A 20,074-nucleotide genomic window follows, 5' to 3' on the forward strand; every position below is an offset into this window, starting at 1 on the left:
ATGCCACTTGATGGGCACACTTGGAGGGCAGATATAGGAGGAGGGGGAGGAGGAAGAGATCAATATGAATGCACAAAGAGAAAAAAAAGGGGGGACAATGGTAATTGAGGTGTAGGGTGTCACAACTTTTAGCAGTAGAATCATTGTTTGAAAAGGGCTTGTGAAGGGTAAGTTCATTGATTTTGAAAGAGGATAAGAAGCATTTTCCCTAACATTGACATTATGCTGTTTGCCATCAATGACTCGCTTGAATTGAATGGTTTTTCACTCTCTCTCTTTCTTTCTTTCTTTTCTTTACTTTCTTCTTTTTTTTTAAAAAAAAAAAAAATTTGAAATTTTTCTTTCCATTCCATTAATAAGTCTCTCTCTCCCCCTCTCCCCATCTCAGATTCTCAGGCCACTCATCTTCCTTTGGCCCTGTGTGTGTCTCTCTCTCTCTCCCCTTCCAAATTAGCAACTATTGGGTTTTTTTTTATTATTTTAAAATTTTGTCTTCTCTCCTTTCCATTAATAATACTCTTTCTCCCTCTCCCTCTCCCTCCAAATCAGCTACTGTTGGGTAATTTTGTAATTTAATGGGGGTTTCTAAAGTAAGCATGATGTGAAGGATAAATAAACTCACTGTCGTGTGACTTCTAGTGGGGGGGTGCTTCTGTTTTACAAAGGCAGAGGTGAAGGTCTAAAGTGAAGCGTAGGCCGTGGGAGTGGGGGAGGGGGATGCTAAGGTGAGCATGGTGCGTAGGATAAAAGGAGTAACAAGTGAGGAGTGGAGTTTAGTGGCGATTTCGTAATTTAAGTGGGGAATTAGTGGGTGGCGAGTGACGACAAGCCGCAGAAGAGAAGTGAATTATAGAGTAAGCATGATGGGCAGGAGGATAATGGAGGAACGTCCATTGAGGGGGTGCGTACTGGGGGCATCCTGCGTAAGATAGAAACCTGGCGCAGCATATAACAGCTATATATAAGCCAGGTATCAAACAAAAAATAGCTCTTTTATAATTTTATTCACCATCTCCATCTCTCTCTCTCTCAAAAGCAAACGGCTTGCTCTGCTTTCTCTCTCTACATAGCAAAAGAAAAGCTTTGAGGCTTTTCTTTCTACTTCTCTCTCTAGCCTCCCTTTTAGGTGCTTTCTCTCTCTTCTTTCTCTCTCTATAATGGCACCACATGTGGCTCACACCTCTGAATTCATCTCTGCTTCTCATTTCTCACTCAGCCAAGGCGTCGAATTCCACTCTTGATGCACTAGGGCACCACTTGGCAATGCTTTTTGTTCCCATCTGAAACTTTCATTCATCTATTCAATTCAATTTTGTGACTTCTTCGTAAGTTGATCTCCCTGGAGCTCGGATTTTCATCCTCCATGTCGTTCGATATAAGCTAGTCTTCGCATTGTTGTGCTCCCTACATTTCGCTACAGACTGTGGTGGAAAAGAGGAACAGTGTCCGGACAATCTAATGGCTGAGTGTGGAAACTGTATCTTGTTGTTGCTCTGTGTCGAAATCTTGATTGTCGGTATCGTGATTTCAGTTGTTTGAGCGATTTTGAGTGAATTGAGTTTAGGTTTTTGGGTAGAGGGGGGGAAGGAGGGAGGGGGGTGATGGATCGGCTGCTCCTGCCGACGGTAGGACCGCCAATAAAGCGGCGAGCTGGGTTGCGGATTAAGCAGGCGGGTAGAGGATCTTACAGGGGGAGCTAGGGGCAGATGGAAATCGCAGGAAATTAAGCTTTTTTTTTTGGAGGTTTGGTTGACCCAATTGAAGGAAATTTTAGGGGCGTATTAGGATTTTGAGGGGGTGAAGAGATGGCTACTGACTTGCAGCAAACGCTGAGAAGCCTCTGTTTCAATACTGAGTGGAAGTACGCCGTCTTTTGGAAACTCAAACATCGGGCTCGCATGTAAGTTGATTCTTTGCTTCTCTTATCTTCTAGCCCTTTTTCATGTCTTTCATGCATATACACTTCGTTTCCTAGTTGAGAAAACAGGATAAGAAAAACAAGGGTATTGGTGCTTTGGGTTTTGTGCTTTGATCTCTAAGAAAATGCAAAGCTTGACTAACTCTTTCAATAATTGTGCTAGATTGACTGAGTTGATTATATTAAAAGGAGTAGAAATTGTAGTTTTAGATGTTTAGTTGTGTGCTTTTTAAGAAAATGAAAAGCAACGAACTCAGCCAATAGTTTTGCCTGATTTAATGGCTTGGAAAGGGAATTCTGGTTTTAGATGTTTCATTGTTTGGGTTTTTAGGAAATTAAAAAGGTTGATTGATTCAGCAAATAATTGTACTGGATTTAATTGAGTTGATTATTTCAGAAAGAGAAGAAACTTGTAGTTCTAGATAAAGCTCAACTTTACTCGGCAAATAATTGTACTAGGTTAGGTTAATTGGTTATTTCAAAGTTCATGAACAAAAAAATGGAAAACACAACATTATATTTTTCTGGAAATCTGAACCAGTTATTAGGAAATTCTGTTGACATTGAAGGGAATTCGATTGGGTCATTGAAAAGATTGAGAAGTGTGGGGTTTCTCAAAATTTGGTCATAAATTTGGCTAATCCAATATACTGCGAATGAGAATTTTGATTTCAATTCATGAATTCAAAACCTCTTTCTATGATAACTGTAATGTTTTAATTTATGTGTTCTTATTTATTTACTACAAATAGATTTCAGTTGCAAGAATATGGCTTGTAAATTGCATATTTCAAGTCTGGAATTTGAGGCTTGCAAGTTGATGATCATGTGTTATACATCTAGGTATATGTAAAATTTTGGGATGGATTAGAGCTAGTATATCTTCTAATTATAATTTTGTTTCCAAAGAAAATGTATGGGTGCTATAATGTCTATACTGGTGAAAGAATACTTCAATTGGATCTGGCTTGTCAAATGGAAGGTGCAATTGTAGTTATTAGGCTTGTCTGTGATTTTAGATGGTACCTGCATCATGTCTCCACCTGAAGGGATTCAAGTTTGTCTACTTATTATTGTGTATAATAATTTATTCATGGAATTGAATGTTAACATGGTTTATTCTTGTGTGTGCATGCATGTTGGAAGAATTTTTTGTTGTGGTTGAGCATTGAGATTAGGAGTTAGGCCTTTTCAGGAGTTAAACATCTTACAATATTCCTGTCTTTTTCATTTTGGCATATGGAATTTCTTGCAGGGTGTTGACTTGGGAGGATGCTTACTATGACAACCATGACCAACATGATCCTTTGGAGGATAAGTGCTTCAGCAAGACACCAGACACCTTGCATGATGGGCACTATTCACATGATGCTCTTGGGTTGGCTGTGGCAAAGATGTCATATCATGTGTATTCTCTAGGGGAAGGGTATGTCTCTTAACTGATTTATCTTTCACCTGCCATAGTACAATAGCTTGACTGGGACCGTATAGTTTGGTGGGAAGAAAGTTTTACGTAATGGAAATTATCCATTGTCATTAGAAGTTATCACCTATATATCGGTGTTTATGCAGTCTTGCATCATATCACTCTCTTTTCCAATTACATCTCCTTACTCAAGTCAGCATTAATTGGGCAGATTTAAAATTATAAAATATCTTTTATCAATTATCATTCTCGTCCAATTATGCTTACAGGTTCATTACCTGTCTATACTGTTCTCATTGGGGGTAATAGTTCAAATTCAAAACAATTCAAGTCCAGGAAAGACCTTCTGTTGTAGTTTTCACATTAGTCCTTTGTTGAACAGGATTGTTGGACAGGTGGCAGTTACTGGAAAGCATCAGTGGATTTTTTCAGATAAGCATACAACTAATTCCTCTTCATCATTTGAGGTGATTACACTGGAAAATGGATTAGGTTCTATTACTGCACCGATTATTTGCAATTTTTTTCTTTCTTATTCATGATTTTTGGTTGATTTCCAGTACTGTGATGGGTGGCAAGCACAGTTTTCAGCTGGGATTAAGGTATGTTTTCTCTCTGTAATTTATTTTATTTGTTGTGATGAATGATATCATATGGAGACATTCATATGCACAGGCTAGCAAACGGTTTTTTAGGGGCATTTTTATGGTTATTGTCAGGATATGGAAAAAAAACAAAAGTAGCCAATCTAATTACTGGCCCTTATGGGCTGATGTTAATACACTTCCACTAATAGTAAAGAAGAATGATCTATTGAATTATTATGGTCATTTGGTGGTTTTCACTACATTTATTTCAGATGCATTTAATCTACATTTGGGCTACAGGCTGTGGCATAGGCCAGCATGATGAAAGCTGCTTATTGTGAACCTATTTTAATCCTTGAACTGAGAATCAGAAGAGTAGTGGATTTAACTAGTTGCCTTTTTAATGTCCTCCTGGTCACCATAAATCTGTAATGCCTTTTCTAAACTAGTTGAATTTGAACTGGAACTCTTTCATTCCCATTTTTACCTCCATTCTAATCTTTTAAATCTAACTCATTTATATCCTTTTCTACCCTCAACACCTCCACCTTGTCCTCCACCAGCATTTTAGATACCTGTACTACTTCTCACTGGTGATGTTGTTTCCCATCTCTCTTAGATGTTTATGCTATTTGATTTGGCTGTCCTTTCATTCTTTCACCTCTTGGAGCTGTTCATGTCAAATATGTTTATCTTGAAAATTCTCCTTGTTTTTTTTTTGTGCATCCTTCTTACTCATTATCAACCTGCAAATATTAGATTTATGATTGGTAGCCACCTTACACATACACAGTTGATGCTGAACCCATCAGATGATGGCCTTTCAATGGTAAGAATATTATGTAGTTGCACGTAGTTGCATTTTAGTCTCTGTAGTGAAAGTTTTATCTATTGAGATGCTCCTTTTTCTTTTCGAGGCATCACTGTGGGGATTAGGGTTGTGCAAGGGATGCAACTTTTGGTAGGTTTGGGTCAACATACTGTCATTTTCGCACCCAAGTAGTGCCTTTTTTTTAATGTCAAAAGTGAATTTACTGCCTTGGACAGTTAGAATTGCATTAGATTTTGTCATATTCGCATCGATATGATGATTTATAAACAATTTCTACTCCTGATGTTTATTTCCATGGTTTTGTTCATTCACCTTAGTGATTGAATACATTCCATCATTTCTTCGAAGTTCTTTACTCAATAGGAAAAAGTTTAGGACTTCTCTTATTGATTCATAAATAATGGATTGATGGCTATACAATTCAAGATAAAATTCTTAGATTAGGGAACCTTTTCTACTACATTTAGTTTGTTTTGCCTTATACTTGGCATTTGTCTTAACTGTACAGAGACATTCTGTTGACAAAAACCATTTTCCTTTGTTGTGCAGACCATTGTTGTTGTGGCTGTTGTTCCACATGGAGTTGTACAGCTTGGCTCTTTACAGCAAGTAAGATCATTTCTAGCCATTTGTTGCATTGACAAATCATGCATGGTAGCTCATTTTTGAAATCTGATTTGTTGTTGGATCCATTTTTTTTTTTTTTTTTTTTAATAACTTTTCTGAAATGCAATGCACTTATCTGTTGCTTCTCCAGTATTTTGAAGTGGGTGTATGATAATTGATAAAAGCGACGATTGCAAGCATCCATAACATCCTATGTCAGTAAACTTAACATACTGTAAAGGTGATCTGGTTACATTTAAATAATATCCTGCTTGAGAATTGTTCAACTTTCAAATCAGATTACAAAATGAAGTATATTTGTATGAGGCTTCAAGAATCAATTTTTGGAACGTCTGACATCTGTTCTAGAATATGGTACTGATGACAACAAACTTATTACTATGTGGACCATGTCACATTGTTGCCTGGTTCACTAAAACAGTTGAAAAAGCCTTATGGGAATGGAACCTGTAAGTGTAATATCCCAAGCAGCTGGCAGTGTGGACACCACTAGAAAGCGAGAGCTTTTACTCGATTTGCATGAGTTGATGAGCAATCTTCCAATCGTTGATTAGTTAAACAACTAAATAGTTGCTATGCACCACAAATTTTCACCTCACCTTTTTTGGTTGGCAGTGTGGCTACTTATTAAAGACGAATGTTTGCATTTGTTGCTCCAAGTTTTCAACATTGCTTTTATTTCTAGTATCGAGTTTATTACCATACTTTGTGCTTGGTCTTATGCAATATCTCCCTTTGTTAGAATAGAACTTTTAAATGTATGCATTAATTTTGTTATAATGGATCTCTGCAATGCGACATACAACCTCAAGTTTCTTAAGTCATAATCTATGCATCATTTAAACCTACTTTTCTGTTCTTTCCTTCACTTGAGGAAAGCAGGTTGTTGAGGATTTGAAGCTGGTGTCTCGCATCAAAGATGTCTTCTTTGCACTTCAAGATTCTTCAGTGGCTTATATTCCGCATCCTATTCAATGTAGTATGAAGAGCTCTTTAGCTATGGTACCTCACCTCTCTCTCTCTCTCTCTCTCTCTCTCTCTGTATGGTTAGTGCATGCACATCAACTCATGCTAAGTATTATAGTATGCCAGCATTTATGGTGCTCTTGTTTTTCTCAGCCAAACATATCTACAAGTTCTGCTTCTGATAACTGTATGCAGGCATGTGTGTGTGAGTGTGTGTCAGTGTGCATGCGTGCCATTCATGTTAACTATTATAGTATGCCAGCATTTATGGTGCTCTTCTTTTGCTCAGTCAGATATATCTACAAGAGGTTCTGCTTCAGATATAGTCCCTGATAGCCTATTCAATCTAGATAAAGGCATACACAAAGAAAGGCCAAATGTATGGTCTCCTATGTTCCCAATTTTTGGGAAACACAATGATAGTTCTTTCATTTTTCAGCTGCCTGCTATCCATCAGAACAGGGCAGTAAACATGTTCAATAAGGATGGAGGGCTTGAATTATCCTCATCACAGAGTGATGAAAGCACCAAATTTCTTCAGCCAAGATCTGAAAACTTTGTTTTGGAGGGTCAGAAACAAGTGCAAATGAAACTGATTAGTAACACAAAGCGTGAAGAAGCTAGTGGTTGGAGGGATGCGGATGTGAGTTCTGAACACAATGACACCTCATATCCATACAATTCCTTTATGGAGAATATTAATTCATGTAGCACTGCACTTGCAGCCGATAAGTCTCAAGTAGATTTTGCATGCTTCCCTTTTGGTTTCTTTGATTCTGTGGATTGTAATAGAATTAAGCTTCATGGTGTCAATTGTCATGAAAATGGGGTATTGCACTTACCGGATCCTTCAGATATGCAACTCCAAAAAAATTTGGAAAAGAAGTTGGAGTTCCCATCAGAATTGAGTCATGTGGACACATCATATACATCTTTAAGGTTCTCTGCTGGTAGTGAGCTGCATGAAGCATTAGGTCCAGCTTTTCTGAAACAGAGCAACTATTGTGATTGGGAAACAGAGAAGGCTGAAACCGAGACAACTATTGAGTTGCCAGAGGGGATGAGCAGCAGCCAATTGACGTCAGATTCTGGATCGGAGAATCTTCTAGAGGCAGTGGTAGCTAAAGTTTGCCAAAGTGGTAGTGATGTTAAAAGTGAGAAATCATTCTGTCAGTCAATGCAATCTCTGTTGACAACTGAAAAAATTCCAGAGCCTTCTAGCCATACTATACATACTGTTACTTCAGCAGGTTATTCAATCGATCAGTCCTCTCTTGTAGAAGAGACACAAAACTGCTTGAAATCATCAGAGGTATGTGGTGTAACATCTCCGCAGGGGATTTCATCAATTTGTCCAAGTTCATGTAGTGAGCAGTTGGAGCGGTCTGCAGAACCATCTAAGGTCAACAAAAAGAGGGCTAGACCTGGTGAAAGTTGTAGGCCTAGGCCAAGGGACAGACAATTAATTCAAGATCGTATAAAGGAGCTGAGAGAGCTTGTGCCAAATGGGTCAAAGGTATCTCTCATGCAATCCATTCTCCCTGCCGAGTTTTCGAATTATGATGGCTTGCAAATTTTTTCATGTAATCTCTTACCTTCATATGTGCTGAGAATTTCAAGATAATTGAACAGTGCAGTATTGATTCACTGCTGGAGCGCACAATCAAGCACATGCTATTTCTGCAGAGCATCACGAAACATGCTGACAAGCTAAACAAATGTGCTGAATCAAAGGTAAAAAGCAAGCATCCAATTTTTTGTTCCAATTGAACAAGCCTTGTGGATAAGGGACTTAACCACCATCCCATATTAAGAGTCAGAAACTAGAAGTTGTACTTTTCCTAGTAACCTATATCAGCTATTGTCAGCATTCTTTTTGGTGTTCCTCTGTCCAAAACTTTGGTACTTGCATATGCAACTACACTGAATTTTATTCATCTATTAACTGGAAAAATAATTGTTATTATACATTGCTGGCATTTAGTAGTAGATTCTTTCTTTTCAAGCCGTCGTTTTAGGATAACTTCTGCAGATTAATAATTGACATTCTGTTATGGAATTGGAAATTATCCACTAACTATAAGAAAGATTGGCTTCAATTATCATTTTCCTGCCAATTTACATTGTATTACTGAATTTGCAGTTGCATAGCAAGGAAACAGGTGTGCTAGGCTCCTCTAATTATGAACAGGGTTCAAGCTGGGCAGTGGAGGTGGGAAGCCATATGAAGGTTTGTCCTATAATAGTAGAGAATCTTAACATGGACGGTCAGATGGTTGTAGAGGTATGTACTGGTCTGATAGGTTGAAATTTTGCAATATGATCAATTTTTAATCAGAAACAGATTATTGGAGCAGGAAGGCAGGAATAGGAAGTTCCCTGCAGAAATAAGTAGGCAGCACAAAAAATAAAAAACAAGTGCACTGAAGGCAGCCATTCAAAAAGAAGATGGGGAATGACAGTCCCTAAATCCTTCACAGGCAACACATATGATTGCCCTACTTTGCATTGAATTAGTCTCAATCTTTCAAATTTTCTTGTTTGCTGTGCAGATGGTGTGTGAGGAATGCAGCCGTTTTCTTGAGATAGCTGAAGCCATCAGAAGCTTGGGTCTGACAATCTTAAAAGGTGTGACAGAGGCCCGTGGCGAGAAGACATGGATATGTTTTGTGGTTGAGGTAGGAGCATGATTTGTGGATAAAGTATCTGGTTAGGAACACAATCTTCTTCCACACAGAGACTATTATCACCTGGATTGGTCCAATGAAAAAGCATGTCATGTCACAGAAATGCATTTAAAAGATGCTAACCATAGATTGTATTAACTTCTTCCAAACTCCACTTTGGCTGTTGTAGCTCTGTATTTTCAATTAAATTATTTAAATTGTGTCATTAATGTTATTCCTGTCATGTGCTTCTCAAAAAAAACCAAACAAAGCTCATCTTCCTGGTATCTGCATTTACATGGGCTACATTTTAGAATATCAGCCACTAGTGCCACTATCATTATCCACCATACTTTTATTTAGTTACTTCTTGTGGTCATGTGTAAATTGTTTCAGGGGCAGAACAGCAGAAACATGCGAAGAATGGATATCTTGTGGTCACTTGTGCAGATTTTGCAACCCAAGCCTACAATGTAACCAGCTATGGCTGCTCAACTTTTGGAGAAGGATGTGGGCCACCTGTGTACAATATCCAGAGTCATTTGTGCTTTTGATGGGAGTTCCTGGTCCACAATGCGTGTTTGTATGATCTCCACACCCACCACCAAACCGATATTTCTGTAAAGAGTTCCGTTTGTTTCTCTAAGAAGTGTGGAGATGCCAATTTTTTTTTCCTGCTCTTTTTCTTTCCGTGCCCAATTTTTTACTCTGTCATTGTTTGGAAGTTTGGTGTTTAATAATCCAGAGTGCTTTGTGTAGTGTTTCAGTATCTTCATCAGTTATTGCGATGGTTTTGGGGTCGTCTTTTACAGTTTTTAACATTTACACCATTTCTCGAAACCTTGAGATGTAATATAAAATTAGAGCTCATACAGAAACATGATCCATCATAACAATAGAGTAAATTAACAGCCGTACTAATACAGATTGGACATAATTTGAAAGCACTTCACACCATAATCAACCCCACACAAATTACTAGCATTCATTCATCATAGCTTAAAATGAGGAAGGGCTGATGTACCATCCAATCCTTTGGACCTGTAATAGGCTAAATATTCATTGACATGAGTTTCCCTGTAGATTGGCGGATTATTGTCCGATAGAAACTCCTTTATTGGCCCATAAGGCTTATACGTATTGATAGTACTCGGATAGAAAAAACATGCAGCTGATATCCTCGGTCCAACCTGTCTAGCCAGTACTCTATGCTCCACGCTCTTGAACTTGTCATTGGTGATAAGCTGACCAACACAAACAGAGAAAAGAAAAAGGTAGCTTTAGCTAGGAGTAGCAAAATGTAAGTATACAGAGCTAGCAGCTCAGAGTTGTACCTGCATGAAATCCCCAAGGTTTGCCACCAGAGCTCCATGTACAGGTGGTACATCCACCCACTGATTCTGATGAAGAACCTGTAGGCCACCAATGTTGTCTTGCAGAAGAATAGTTATAAAACTCGGGTCTGAATGCTTGGTAGCACCTAGAGTCAAGTCTGGCTGGGGACAACCTGGGTAATAGTGGCACACCAATGTTTGAGTCTCCGTACATCCCATCTGCTTAAGGTGGTCACTGCTCAGCCCCAGAGCCTCAGATAGTAATTGACCCATCATCTCCTTCAGTTCAGCCATGCATTTGATGTACGCTGTTATCTCCTTTCTGCAGGAAAAGTTAGTAACAAACAAGAGTCCAAGGGAATTACTTGGGCTATTCGTGGGCGTTGAGTCCAAGGGAACTAACCTGCATACACGAGGCAAAGCTTCGGGGTCCAGAGTTCCATCCGGGAACTCACAGGATATGGAGTCCCTCCAGTTTGCAGCATTTGATACATGGAGGTCCCCGTTGCAGTAATACTTCACTGGTTGCTTCGAGTCCCGTGAGTACCACTCCATCTTCATCTCCTGCGGCTGCTCATGGAATCGTCTCACTCCTTCCAACACCTCTTCTATGATGGTAATTGGAATTCCATGATTAACCATCTGGAAGAAGCCCCATGTCTCTGAAGCTTTGCGAATTGCTCTCACAATCTCTGCTCTTTGACCCATATCCAGGCCCCTGAAATCTATCACTGGAACCTGAAAACTAGTCCCACCAGTTTCAGACAGAGACCTCTGCAAGTTCTCCGGTGGGTGGATGAAGAATCTGGGAATCTTCTCCACACCAGAGTCCACAAGCCCTTTAACTCCAGCTTTGGTTTCATCAAACTTCTTCACTTCTATAGCTCTATTAAAATATGCTCCATTCTCAATGAGAGATTCTCCAGCAACTTCCATTGTATGGAGTCTCTTCTTGGCGACCATTCAAACTCAAGAGAAGGAGATGCTCGAGTTTGGAAGCCGGAAGAGATGACCTCAGAGACTCTTTGTCATCCCCAGCAGTGTAAAATATACAAAGGGAGATAAAGAAATAGAGTGGGGACAAACGGCTGAGGTGACGATGCGCCCACGCTGGTAAGTCTTTCGGACGTTGCTACAAAATTATTTTTTAATTGAACAAAACGAAAGCTAATAAGGACAAAGCCGGGTCATCAGACGGTGGGGTGGGGGCTCCCAACCTTTCTATATAACCGCTCACGAAAAGGGCTAAAGTCTTCTCTGAAACCGCTTGTCGTTTCTGGACCACAACTTCCCGAAATGAACTAGCTTCCCCAGCATCGGCTGCAAACAAACATTTATAATAGGAGAGGCAGCTTTTACAAGTCAGCCTCACTTGTTTTCATTTTCCCTTGCCCAAATTTAGCTTATAAAACTCCCTTATTTCATGGTGGATGGTGGCTGCCACTGGAGCTTAGTCTGCAATCCACCCGGTGATTAAGGCCTCTCTAATATGGTGGTATTTGTCTTTGCTGTTGTGGGAATGTACATTTATTGCTGTCAAGAGTTCTCGAGATGTAGCTTTCCACCAAAAGGGGTACTGAGTTGATATGGAATTTATCTAGGAGAGGTTTCTGGCTTTCCTGAGACCCATGGGAGGGGACCGCTCTCCACAAGATTTTCAGCGATAATGGGTGGATTCCCCTTCCCTTCCCTCCTCAACCTCAACGTCACTCAGGAGTCAGGAGGGGGCCTGGCCCCTATCTATACCTCTCAAAAAGGTTACCCTAACCCTGGCTCTAGCCTCAACCCCTCTCCCCTTAACATGTGGGTGGGTGAGGGCCAACTTGAGGATCTGAAGACAGACTTTGATTTGATGATTAGTGCAGACGATTCTTGACAACACGTGTTGAGTAGACCAGGCTAGGAAAGGGGCTCCCCTAACACCAAAGATCCTCCTTGTTTCTTTATATTGGTGGACCTCCCCAGTCCCTTACCCTTTTCTACTCCTAGTTTTCATATCAATGCCAGTACACACACGCCTCGACAATCTCCCACCTAAAGAAACAGAATTCTTAAGTACAATAGATCAGGACCGGAAATCATATAAATTTTGGTCTGACAGCCATTGCTGCTGCTCCCTCATCAACCAGGGCAACACATTCATATTATCAAACCATATGTCATCTTGTTAATCCAGAATCAATATTGTTTCATCCAAACAAAACGTCCATGATTTTGTATGCATGCATGCATATTAAGAAGGAATTAAGACTTGTTGTCTGCAGTCATCTTTGTCAACTCCCATCTCTCCATATGCCCAGTAGTTTGAACATAAAGATTATAAAGGAACTATTCATACAAAGTTAAAAAGTTTGGATTTGAAGATCGTTGTGGCTCGTCTTTCAATAGAATTTGTACGTATTCCATTTCGTTCTCCTCTCTACCGGTTAAAAAAAGAGAAATCGTTAGTACAATTACAAGCTGAGGTTTGTCACCTTCTGTAGGTCAGACCTAACTGTGTTGAAGCTAAAGGATTCCTTCCCTGGAGGTTGGTTTCTCATGGGTGGGGGGCTGGCCTAGGGGCTAGGACTTTTTACAAGGCTCTTGTTGCCTCTTCTCTCTCTCTCTCTCTCATATCTCATCTACCCTTTCATTTGTATTTTCTCTACCTAGACGATATCCGTTTTGGACACTTCTATTTGAGACGGCCCATTTCGTCTCACCTCCCGTTCTGATTGGGTCAAATGGATCGTTAATGAGCTGAAACGTCGCTAATTCTGGTAATTGGACCATCGAACCGGACCAAATCAACCATTATTTGACCCAAACATTGATGGGCTTGTTTTCATTAGGCCTAAAGTTTCTTACATCCAAACCCACCAACCATTGGAAATCATTTTATGTGTACAATAAATGTGGCCCACCATCCATTTTTCACCGCACATGTAGTTTGTAATATTCCGATATTGGAAACTATAGATCTGGCCTACCAACCATTTTACAGGGCCTATGATTGACAAAATGAGAAAGGACCATTGAGCTATACAACTCCTTCGATGGCATCATAGTATATTTTTATATTTTAATGTTATAAATATTTTACATCCACGCTTATTTTTATAATGATTATTAATAATAAATGTGAAAATAATATAATAATTTAAAATTTTAAAATAATAAAATACATATATATGCAAATAAAATTAAATATTATAATTTTCTTTTCATTTTAAATATATCTTCATATTTAAATATTATACATTTTTTATTTAATACATTTTTATTTATTTTTATCATTTGATTTAGCATATAATATATAAAAATAAAATATTATTAAATATTTTAATTATATATATAATTTCTTAAATTTATTTTTAATTTTAATAAAATATAAATTATATATTTATAATATAACTAATTTGGTCACCGTTCATATGAATTTTACCTTTTTTCTTTACATATCACTTTAAAAAATTTTAAATTTGTTTCAAACTTATTTTAAGATCTTATATCTTATATAAAAGTACAACTATTTTTTTTATTTTAAGAATAAAAAATAGGATGTGTGTTGACATGTGGTTGGTGGTTTTTTCATTTCCTTGAGATTAAAATCTATAGGAATTAAGCCTGCAAACAAATCTTAGAACAGACACCTGACCAAACATTTCAGCTGCATTCATTATATTGCAAAGCATGGGATTTTGATACTTTTAGGAGCTAAAATCAAACCCATTTCTCTGTTAAAAGTAAGAAATTAACATGCTTAAGAAGGCTAACTACTACCCAAATACCAAAAAGGCCTTACTACAATATCGAATTGACACTTCTTAAAAAACAAGATCAATCCATATACATATACATATAGGAAGTGTTCTCAATTTTTAATTAGTAAAGATTCATTTTTGTAAAAATTTATTGTATAGAATATTTCCTAAGTTGATATATTATTGTAATATTAGATTTTCTTATAGAATGAGGAAAGTTGTTTGAAATATCTTTATAAATATTCTAAGTTATGAGAGAAAAAAGTCATGAGATAGAGATGGGTCTGTAGAGACTATATAAGATAGATAGAGATGTGAGGAAGAACGAGAAATACCTGGTGAAGCGAAATGGCTCGTGATAGGGTATAAATACAAAGAGTAGATAAATATAAGATATTTCGTAAACCTAATAGTTGTATCTAGTTTTGTCATCTGTAATGTTTTATATTATATAATGAAATGATCATCTCTCATCTGTGGATGTAGGCATGATTGGTCAAACTATGTTAAAACCTCATGTACCGTATGTATTATTGTTTTATCTTTGTGTTTTTGATCTAATGTTGTTTGCATTAAAGCTTCTGTTGGCACGACAAACTTGTATCAAAACTTCAAGTTGAAGATTTCTGGAATAACAAAAGATTATGCAATGTACAAGATAAAGACAAAAGGAATTTCAGTTAAAGGTGGAGTCCATTGCCCTCTCATGGGGATATGATACAAAGAACCCATGTCATAGAGAGATTGAAGATTGACTTCATGGAATTTGGTACAAGGTGAAGATTGTTGGAAAGTGTCCAAAATTCCTAATTAGTAAATATTCCTTTTTGTAAATAATATTGTATAAAATATTCCTAAGTTGATATATTATTGTAATATTAGATTTCCTTATATAATAAGGAAAATTATTGGAAATATCTCTATACAAAATCTTGGTTATGAGAGGAAAATAAAGATGTTTGATGGCTGCAAAAACAATACAAGGGTGGATGGAGATGTGAGGAAAAATGGGAGACCCCCATGGACCGAGATGGCTCGTGGTAGGGTATAGATACAAAGAATGGGAAAACATGGGATGTTTCAGAAACCCAATAATTATATCTAGTTTTGTCTTCTGTAATATTCTTCATTGTATAGTAGAATGATTCTCCATCATCCATGGACTTAGGCATAATTGGTTGAACCGCATTAAAACCTCGTGTATCATATGTGTGATTGTTTTATCTTTGTGTTCTTAATCTAAAGTTTTGGCACAACAATATATATGTATATATATATTTCATCACTTTATCTTATGGTACATTTATTTGTACTTTGATCTTATTCATGTGTAATTGATCTTGTTTGCTTGTATTATGGTTTTATATATTTGTATTACTGATTATAAGTTCAATATGTACCGAATCAGTATCCAAAAAATTTTCTACCAAATAACACCCAACAATTGTTACTAAAGATTTACCTATTTGGATTTTATTTTAAAATTTTATCCTTTGATCGTTGAGGTCCAACCTCGATCGGTTGAACAAACATTTTGAAATAGAGAGAAGGTTTTTGCACCCCTTGACCGGTTGAGCTAAACAAGTTTATCGATTAAGTTGAACAGGTCGACCAGTTCCTCATCTGGTTCAACCGGTTCCTCATCTGGTTCAACTAGTTGAGCATTTGACACAAAGTTTTAGTTAAAAACAGGAAATTATCCGATTTTAAAATATTTAAAACAAAATAACTCTTGAATGATTTTAGTACATAAATAAATAATGTAATGCATGAAAAACCTAGTGCACCAACAATCTTACAAAGAAATCTTATACAGCTTAGGTCTTGAAAAACGCTTTTCTTTGAGTTATTCTTCTTCTTATTGATTTCTCTTTGGCTTGATTTTGTCTTTGTGATTGCCACTTTGAAAATCTTCTTGTCTAATCACACTTAAAATATAATCATTAGTTCCAAATTTTATTTTGTTATTATCAAAATCGAGATTAACCAAACCTTGATTTCACACTTTTAATTTAAACCTTGAACTAAATTCACTACTACAAAAATAGAAAATTATGACGCTTTAATCCTTGGCGCTTTCATAAAGTATCGTTATATTGGGATATATAATGGCGCTTTTCAAAAGGGTCATTTTTTACAGTAGTTTTTTTTATTTCATGGCGCTTATTTAAAGTATCATTGCATGATGTGGCCTTTATAAGAATAACTAGTTATGCCATGACACTTTATAGCAGTGTCATAGTTGTGATATTTTACATTGGCGCTTATATCAGGTGACATTAAATAATAGTATATATATATATATGTTCCGAATATATATTAATTAAAAGTTTTTCCCTTTCTACGAGTACCCGCCGAACATTTCTTCCACCATTTCCCAACTCAACAAACCCCGAAACCCTAGAGCTCTCACTAAAGTCCACCACTAAAATGCCTTAATCCGTTAGAATGGCCATGCCTAACTTCCATGGAAGGGCACCATTGTCAAAATCTACAATAGAGAATCATAGAGTTACAGGTAAATCTCTCTCTCAACTAATGTTGTTTTCCTCATATTTGAATAGATTAGTACGGATGAAGAAAAATGGAAAAGTTTTCATTGTTCCAAATATCTGATATAATTGTTTCATAGATGGGAAAATTATGTTGGGATGACGAAATCAGGGAGATGGTATCCCAAATAAATACAATGCATTTTTGTTATTGTTTTTCCTTGACTTGATAGGATGTTACAGGCAATTGTTGTATTCTACTCTGTTTTTTTTTTTCTCCACTTTGAATGACTACTTGTTGTACCATTTAATCCTACTGCCATTGGATTTTTTCGTTTGGACGGTGGAGAGGAAAGAGGGAGTAGTGGTTTGCAACACCAGTTGGAAGAGGAATGGCTTGCTTTGTGTTGTAGTTTGATCATATTTGGGTGGGTGGGGCTAGCAGCATGCTAGTTTTCCATCATAGCATGAATTTCTGTTTTTTTTCTTCTTCTCTCAAATATCAATTTAGTTCTAGAAGCAATATGCATGGTGTGCTGCAAGTTGTAGTAGGTAGGTCCAGCTTCTCCTTTCAATTGTGGTGAGAAATGACACCTTGTTTTTGGCTAGTTGTGCTAAGAAGATGTAGCAGCGAGCATGGTGAGATGGATGTTAGGGTTAATATGATGGGTGGCTCACACACCAGCACAAGGGTGGGAAAGAAGGTGCAGCCTCTGCATTCTGTAGATATGGACGTGTTGTGTTCGTATGCCAAGGAGAAGACAAGTGAGGCTACAACAGTTGAGAAAGCTACAGAATGGGGGATTTTCTAAGCAGCATTAAGAGGGGAACAACTGGCAAATAAATGACGTGTTTGGAAGAGACGGGTTTTAAAAGTTTCTCTGGTAGGCTTGGGTTTGAATCTCAGTTGTTGGGCAGTCAAGGGTTAGGGAAGGCCCCAGGTCCAAAAGATATGGGCTTGGCCCGATTGGAATCAGGCTGCAGGCTCCAAATCTAGAACTACAATAAAAATAAAGGTCCACCAAACCAGTGCATAGCCTACCAACCAAGGGTACAAGTGGAATGCCAGATAGTTTAGGATATCCAGTTACAAAGGTCAAAATGGAGTGTCGTGTTAAAAATAATGTCATTTCAAAGTGTGTCAGAAGAAAATACAAATCTATAAACTTTTTGGCCAATTTGATGTGGATATATATATCACATCTAGTTCAAAGGTGGTCTGTGTTCATAAACTTGAGTGTCTTAGAGGTGTTGTAATCTGTTATGGCCAATTAATACCATGGTTCTAACACTAGTACTGTCTGCTGCAACCAATTAATGTTGGGATCATGGGCAGGCCTCAATCATGTCTTCCATGAGCCAAAACACCTAGGCTCATGTCCAGCGTGAAACTAGTATTCTAGGCTTCAATAAGAAGTGTTTGAAGGAACCTATGAATTAATTATTTAATTCCATGCTTTTACTTACAATATTCATTGTAAACAGCAATCAAGAGCTACATTGTAGAGTTCTATCTTCGCTACCCAAATAAAAGAAAAAAAGTCATTGATAATTAATGTTTGTAGGCTGCTGATATTGAAACTATTTTGGCAACCAATGTTGATATGGTTTGCAGCAACCTAGATACAATTTATTTATAAAAAAAAACTAAAGTTCAATTTCAATCTAACCATGTTTAGTAAGCACAAAAGTGGGGAACCTTTTGTGGGATCTATCTTTCTGACTACACCCAAAACAGCCCAAGGCAATATTTAAGGTTTTCTATATGATCATCACCAAAATTATTTTATTTTATTTTTAAAAAATTGATTCGTTGGGGCTTATAATCTATCTAGCTAGTCTTGCTAATTTTCTTTGGTGTTTTATGATGATCACAAAGCTTGGACACCTATATCTGCCATTCCCTTGGTGGCTGAAGATAACTTTGCACTCTTAGGTTGAGATAATTTGGTAGATGTGGTAAATGGTAAAGGTAGGTTGGAAGATAAATAATAAACACACGATGATATATTAGATGCAATCAACGGATGTGGAAATTAAGGAGGTAATCTTGCTACATATTGAGTGGGTTTAAGTAAGCTTTTGGGAAATTATATACACACACTGAGTAGTGGTCCCACTGCGCTATGATAAGACTTGGAGCTCTGAGTTTTCACTCTTAAAGAAAAGAAAATGATGGGTTTTTTGAATTTTTTTTATTCTAGTGTTTCTCTAAGTAGCAAACTAGCAATATAAGAGAAAAATAAGAAAAAGAAAGGAAAGTGTTTCTATAAGTAGCACTTCATATCATGTGTTGTCTGTCTGTTTAAAATGCAATTTTCTCAAGAGTTTTAATCAAAGTCATTTTTATATTCTTCAAAATTGGGTTCTAGAATTTTCCAAATTGACTGCTCACCTATAATTATTTCTTTGGGTTTCTTTGGCATCATGCTCCATACTCCATGTGGGTGAGCAACCCAAGTTTTCCCTCAGAAAGAAGAGGTAAAATACTCATCATCCAGCTCGTTCGAAGGGGGGGCTTTGGCCGACTGGCCCTCACCCTCCCACAATTTCCAACTTTGAAAAGACGCAGGCCAGTTAAAGTCATAAATCTACCTTTGACTCTTTTCTGCTATGTTTGTAAGGAGAAGTATCGATAGTTTTCAATCCTAATCAGTTCAGTATGTTCAGCTATCCGTCCTTCACCAAATTTTCTAGATGTGCTGAGTCGTTTTCCCACTTCTGTCTAGTCTTTTATTCCCTATACTAGGCATCTCTTTGGCTTTTGCGGATCTAGGTAATGTGGAAAATAGAATGAAATGACTCCATTTCCATTTAGCACCCTATTATTATTATTAAAGAAATGAGAGAGCCTAATTTTGATTAGTTTGGAGAGACCTTTGACAATGATTTATATGAGCCTTCCTGGTTTTATTTAGTAAAGTAATCAGAATAGTGAAAATGTGATAGGTTATGCACTCACGTTCTATCTACTTTTGCTAGGTTTTTTGTTCCCGCTAGAAAGAAATGGTAGTTTGAAGGGGACCCACCCTTCTGCCATTTTGGGCGTGCCTAAACCTAATGCTATTTTTAATTAAATGATGTTTTTTCTTTTCATTAAATACACCCCAACTGTTAAAATTTGAATTTTTTTTCATTGTTGGAACTTATCTTTAATTTAATTTAATTTCTTTTTTATTTTCCTAAATAAAATTTTCATAATTTTTTTTTTATTAAATGAATTATAAAATTTTATATAATATTTATTTATTTATAATTTTTTTATGTAATTGTAGACCCCCTATTTTGTTTTCCTAGCACATGTCCTATTAGCTATTTGTTCGGTACTTCACAGCAATTCTCTGGTGGTCCATTACTTCTCATGTAGCCTATCTTTCTTTAAGCCACCTTGAAGACTTTGGTTGAGGGATTTATCTAACCCCATTGTGGCTCTTGACAACCCTAAATTAAACTTAGGCTCACTTAGGCATCCTAAGCCCATTT

General features: G+C 37.2%; 2 protein-coding genes across 5 annotated transcripts; one reads left to right on the forward strand and one right to left on the reverse strand.

Annotated features, from left to right (window-relative positions):
- Positions 1-551: 551 nt before the first annotated feature.
- LOC117918272 (transcription factor EMB1444) lies at positions 552-9,797 on the forward strand. Of its 4 annotated transcripts, none has more exons than XM_034834782.1 (11): positions 561-1,900; positions 3,174-3,344; positions 3,727-3,811; positions 3,905-3,946; positions 5,313-5,372; positions 6,270-6,392; positions 6,646-7,872; positions 7,989-8,090; positions 8,500-8,640; positions 8,909-9,034; positions 9,419-9,797. In XM_034834782.1, exons 1-11 carry the CDS (start codon positions 1,806-1,808, stop codon positions 9,497-9,499), a joined length of 2,253 nt encoding a protein of 750 aa, XP_034690673.1. In that variant the 5' UTR covers positions 561-1,805; the 3' UTR covers positions 9,500-9,797. The 4 variants fall into 4 exon arrangements, with proteins under 4 accessions (XP_034690676.1, XP_034690673.1, XP_034690675.1 ...); XM_034834784.1 differs by having other exon boundaries at positions 667-1,900; positions 6,796-7,872; XM_034834783.1 differs by having other exon boundaries at positions 667-1,900; positions 6,273-6,392.
- Positions 9,798-9,892: 95 nt separating this feature from the next.
- Positions 9,893-11,411, reverse strand: LOC117918273 (1-aminocyclopropane-1-carboxylate oxidase homolog 1-like). The gene is made up of 3 exons (XM_034834786.1): positions 10,760-11,411; positions 10,357-10,678; positions 9,893-10,266 (listed from the first exon to the last, which is right to left on the reverse strand). Exons 1-3 carry the CDS (start codon positions 11,317-11,319, stop codon positions 10,015-10,017), a joined length of 1,134 nt encoding a protein of 377 aa, XP_034690677.1. The 5' UTR covers positions 11,320-11,411; the 3' UTR covers positions 9,893-10,014.
- Between the last annotated feature and the right edge of the window lie 8,663 nt (positions 11,412-20,074).

The sequence above is a fragment of the Vitis riparia genome, chromosome 7, assembly GCF_004353265.1.
Source record: "Vitis riparia cultivar Riparia Gloire de Montpellier isolate 1030 chromosome 7, EGFV_Vit.rip_1.0, whole genome shotgun sequence".
NCBI lineage: Eukaryota > Viridiplantae > Streptophyta > Magnoliopsida > Vitales > Vitaceae > Vitis > Vitis riparia.